The following is a 4,938-nucleotide window of genomic DNA, read 5'->3' on the forward strand; positions in this document are numbered from 1 at the left end:
AACATGTAGCTGCATGTGACTTTTTCACTGGACCGAACGCTAGATGTAGATGCTATGGGTACCACTAATTAGGGCCTCGAATTTTTTCAAGTTCTAATGATTGCTAATAAAAAATAAAGGCTCAGATACACAAAGAGTGCACCTTCAACTATAAATGAATTTCTCGCTGTCTCAGCGCAAGACATGTACACACAGATGTTTCACAACGAGCCGGTCTTATCGGAAGCTCACCAAAGAGGAGACTGACGAACAGCGAGACGATCAAGTGGGTGAGAAAGCCGAGGGGGACGACCCACATGAAGGAGATGTGGTAGAACCGGAGGATCCCACTGCATGCGTGAACAAGGCGAACGGTTTAGCACGGAGCACTGGATGTACAAGGGAGTTCAGTTCGAGTGATCTTCAAAAGCTGCACATGCAAGCATCCGGATTTTCGGCTTTTATCCGGCAAAGCGGGAAATGATGTGCCGTTAAAGAGTCACTGAAACACGTTTTTGAACATAGTAAGAAAACGTTAGCGATCTGTCGTAGAGGCTTCTGTGACCATGTTCTCCAAATATTACTGCACCGCATGCAGCAGGGAATTCATAATCTCCTGTTAAATACGGCGAAAAGTCACTCGCTCTCGCTTCCGCAATGCATGTCATGCAGCGCCATCGAAAGCATCTGGCCCACCAATGGTAATTTCATCATTGCACTGCGTGTAGCTGCGTCTACTGCACGTGTCCTCCGATATTGCAGCTGAGTGCTGCGTAGCCTAGTTTACCGCGGCCGCCACAGGGTGCCGCGACGAGCCCTTTCGCCGCAAAGCCCTATGTCGCCGCCGCGACACTCAACTTTTGGCAGGGACTTTGCCCTCTTGGCTTCACTGCAGTGTAGCTTCCAGCGCTCTAGCGGTGACGAAAAGAGATAGAAAGGCGTCATCGGTGCGTAACTACACTTATTATTGAAAAAGGATTGGAAAAATGTTCAGTGATTTAATGTATGCTTGTGCCTTATACTAGTTATTTCAACAATGGGTGGATCTAGACACAAGTTTTCATCATATTCCACATTACCTAAATGATCTAATCAGTCTAAATGATCTAAATGATCCAACAACTCATCTTGCACGTGGACCAGTGAACACAGAAATTCCCTGCCACTCTCTGCGACTCAACTTTTGACTGCGCTCTGAACGCTTTTGTATGTCCGTGCGCGTCTCGTATTATCCTTTTCTTTCTGCCTTCCTTTTTTCCGTTTCTGCTAGCTTCCTCCTCCCCAGTGTAGGGTGGAAAATCATGTGCAATCTGGGTGGCCTCCCTGCCTTTCCTTTCCCTCACCGTACTCTTCTCAGAGAACGCTTATGGGTTTAAGTAACGGCTGTTTTCTGTCGCAAGAGTGGGACGACTCTCTTAGAGCGAAAGCTCTACTACGCCATGTCTCGCAAGGTCATTCATCGCATCGCAATGACCTTGAGCCGTCGGAGCACAAGTGTGGCAGGTGTGACGTCACGCCACGTGATCCGCTGCGGAGAGGCGTCGCAGCTGCGCTCGCTCGGAGCCTCGCCGCGGCGATACCACGTGACTACGCGAGGGTTTAACAGCTGCTTCGCCGGCACTTGGTCGCTCAGTCTCTCCATGGATGGCGAGACCAGGCTGGACCGTCTGTACGAGCGTGGGTTAATTACAGGTTCTTGGAAAAAAAAACATTCCTAATGTAGAAAAATAAATAAAAGTAAGGGGAAAACAGGGAGGTTAACCAGAGCATATATCCGGTTGGCCACCCTCTAAAATGGGATATGGGGAAATGCGTATGAAAGATTAAGAGAAAAAAAAGCAGTACGGCAAGTGGGTGTTCGAACCAGCGTGAGCATCTTTTCCCGGTATATTGGAAGAACGAAATATTGCACCGAGCTTACATTTTCTGGAAATTGAAGTGCTTCTCAGGGGCGATGTGCGGACAGATATTTAAGTTTGTTGTTAATTAAGCCCTTTTCGTGTAATTACTGAACACTCCTTTTTTTCCTCTTACTGGGAGGCGTTGTAAAAATCGCGTTCGATGTTTTCCCGGAGCCCTGGAAGAATAAAATATGGCAGCGAGCTTTTTGTTCCGTGGTGGTGGTGGTAACATTTATTTAGGTCCGGAAGAATCTTCACCCCATTTTTATAAGGGCAAGACTGCGGGCCGCTCCCACGTTGGGACGGGAAGGCCAAGCCTTACCGCCGCATCGTGGGCCTGCTGGACAGCCCGGAGTTGATTAATGCATTCGTGGCTCTTCACCAATGAATAAAAATGTCGCAGTTTCGCCCGAAAGGCGAAGCATCGATTGCGATAGCAAATTAGCAGAGCGCTGTTCGGAGTAGGGATAGTAGTTTTATCGGTTGCATAAACTTGGACACATTGGCTTACTAACTGAATTAACAATCGTGGTGTCAGCGCGCACAAGCAAACATGAATAGATCACACTGAATGACCGCAGCCAACGACTGTCAAAACGCTGGCAGCAAGCGCAAGCTCGCGCGGTCTATCGCTTCAACGGAAACTGAGCGGCGAATGCACAACGCATACAAAGGTCAGAGCCGTGTGGAGATAAGAGACGGTGCGGGCTACCGCCGGGCAGAGAAGACGTTGTTGGCAAAGGAGAAGCTGCCCCCCCCCCCCCCCCCCCCCCGCCTCCCTCTTCCCGTTTCTTGCTTTCGCGTGGGAGATTGAGTGGCAAGATACGCCTTTGGTGCCGGAGCACAACGCCGCCCCGCCTACCTCCCTCCCATACCCCAACGGCCTTTCGCGGGACGGTCGCGTTTGCTTTCCGCCGTGCGTTCGCTCTCCGTGATGGCGCGCGTCCCCCGCGCGCTTTCGCTCGCGCATACGGCGCGCGGCGACGATTTTATCGCCCTTGGAATCTATACGGAACCTCACGGCGACGGCGACGCCGACGGCAGAAATCCGGTTGAAGTGTCCGTATAATTGCTATCGCAATAAAATAAATAATTAAAATTCGAGCGTCAGTGTTGCGACTGTTGCATCAGTCGAGCCATTACGGAAACAGACATGACCCATCGCGGTACACCTTAGTGACTGCACGGCGTTACACTCCTAAACTCAAAAGTCGCGGAGTTGACCACGAACACGGCGGCCGCATTCAATCGGAGCGATATACAAAAACGCTCGTGTAATTAGATTTAGATGCACGTTAAAGAATCCCAGGTACTCGAAAATAATCTGGAGTCCCCAACGATACAGCTTGCCTACAATGAGATCGTTGTTTTGGCACGTTGGGCCCCATAATTTAATTTTAACGAAAAGAGACCTGAAATTAAAGAAACGTGTCTATGCATGCGTACCTCGTTGATGCTGGTGATGTCCATCTTGTAGTACATGGGAAGGAACACGAAGGCAACCACGAGCATCGCCAGGGTCGAAGACACGGCGTTCATCCACAGAGTCAATCCTCGTACAAACACTTGCGAAGGCAGGCCTAGGATGGAAGTGGCAGAAACGAAGCTGGCCACCATCGACACGGACACGGGCAGCCAGCCGAGTTGCTTGTTGGCCGTCAGGAACTGCCGGTTTGATTTGTCTCGCCGATCCCGCCAGGCGAAGAACGCGCCGATGCTGGCTGACAAAGCGAGAAATCCCGTGAGCACCGCGTAGTCCAACGCGGCGAATGAAGACGCGGCGGCCATCTTGTCTCTTTCTTTCACTACGAGAGCTTTTCGTGTAGCCACGTATTGTGCCGTCTGCAGTGACCGTCTTTTCTATATACGCGTGTCAGCTGCACTCTGACATCGTTCCTACATAGAAGCTCTAGGTTTAACGCGTTATCGGTGCCGTATTGCATGGCAACCCCCCTGTACCTTTCACTGTCTGTGACCTGCGAAGTAGGGCTCGTGCTGTTTTCCTCCAGTATCGCCTGAAGAGTCAACTGCTGTGGTGACGAGTCGTTCAGCTTTCGAGCTGCACCCTTTCCATGTCGTCGGGCAAAAAAACGTGCACCTTGCGACCTATAGCGGGTACTGGAACACTCAGGCAGCCTAGTTTCAACACACTTCATATAGCATATATATATATATATATATATATATATATATATATATATGCTTTGTGTACGCACAGTGATTTGTCACGGCACAATCTTGTTAGCCCTGTCTGCATTACAGTCTAAATTGTTGCCCTTTTTTCAAGAGTGATAACTTTTGCGATGTGTGATGGTGTTTCCCGTCGTCAATCCAACGACGTACATATGCGGCATCGGATCGACGGCTGTTTGTCACCTGCTTCCTGTCCTCCGACACCGTCGAACGTCCGCTTCACCGACAGTCACGTTACCGCGTGGATTGCATTTGATCTTTTATTTCGTTTTGAGTTTGTTTTGTTTTGTTTTTTGGCGGGGCGGGGGGGGGGGGGGGGAGTTTGCTGTCTCCGGAGTTGCTGTCTCGGGAGTTTTTCACGTTTATCTACAATTTTGTCATTTTCACCATTCATCTAATTATAATAATTGAGAAACCGATTAATTAATTAAGACTATGTAATTATGCGGAATGCAAAAAGTAGTCTGAGTATCTCGAACCGACGGCAAACAGCATTGCTTTGGTTCTGTCCAGCTACGTGGAATTTGCATATCTTTAAATCTTGGCGCATGATAATTGGGACATCGTACATATAATCGAGCAGACTGACAACGCCTGATGTGCTGAGTGCGTTGGCTGAAACTGGGGTGTCGCGGGTGGATGCATGCTACGGTATCAATAACTTTATTGAGGTCCTGCAGAGTGTGTCTCAACACGCAGTGGGACGCTCCCACGTAGGGACCAGATGGCCAAGCCCCTCGGCTGCATTGTGGGCCTGCTGGACAGCCCAAAGTTGCTGGGCCAGAAGAGGGCTGGTTCCAAGAAAACAGCTTTGGCTACGATGCTGTTAGTTATTCATTGATGGGCGTTTAGAGCCCAGTACTTA

At 49.6% G+C, this 4,938-nt stretch overlaps 1 protein-coding gene across 1 annotated transcript; it reads right to left on the bottom strand.

Moving 5' to 3' along the window:
- Nucleotides 1-227: 227 nt before the first annotated feature.
- LOC119462245 (sodium-coupled monocarboxylate transporter 2) lies at nt 228-3,668 on the bottom strand. The gene is made up of 2 exons (XM_049672905.1): nt 3,327-3,668; nt 228-329 (listed from the first exon to the last, which is right to left on the bottom strand). Exons 1-2 carry the CDS (start codon nt 3,666-3,668, stop codon nt 228-230), a joined length of 444 nt encoding a protein of 147 aa, XP_049528862.1.
- Nucleotides 3,669-4,938: the final 1,270 nt, after the last annotated feature.

The sequence above is a fragment of the Dermacentor silvarum genome, chromosome 8 (genome assembly GCF_013339745.2).
Source record: "Dermacentor silvarum isolate Dsil-2018 chromosome 8, BIME_Dsil_1.4, whole genome shotgun sequence".
In the NCBI taxonomy this organism is placed as follows: Eukaryota; Metazoa; Arthropoda; class Arachnida; order Ixodida; family Ixodidae; genus Dermacentor; species Dermacentor silvarum.

Coding starts and splice junctions, on each gene's coding strand:
- LOC119462245 (XM_049672905.1), bottom strand. CDS start 3,668: ATGGCCGCCGCGTCTTCATTCGCCGCGTTGGACTACGCGGTGCTCACG. Junction 330..3,326: donor ACATCACCAGCATCAACGAG/GTACGCATGCAT, acceptor TCACGCATGCAG/TGGGATCCTCCGGTTCTACC.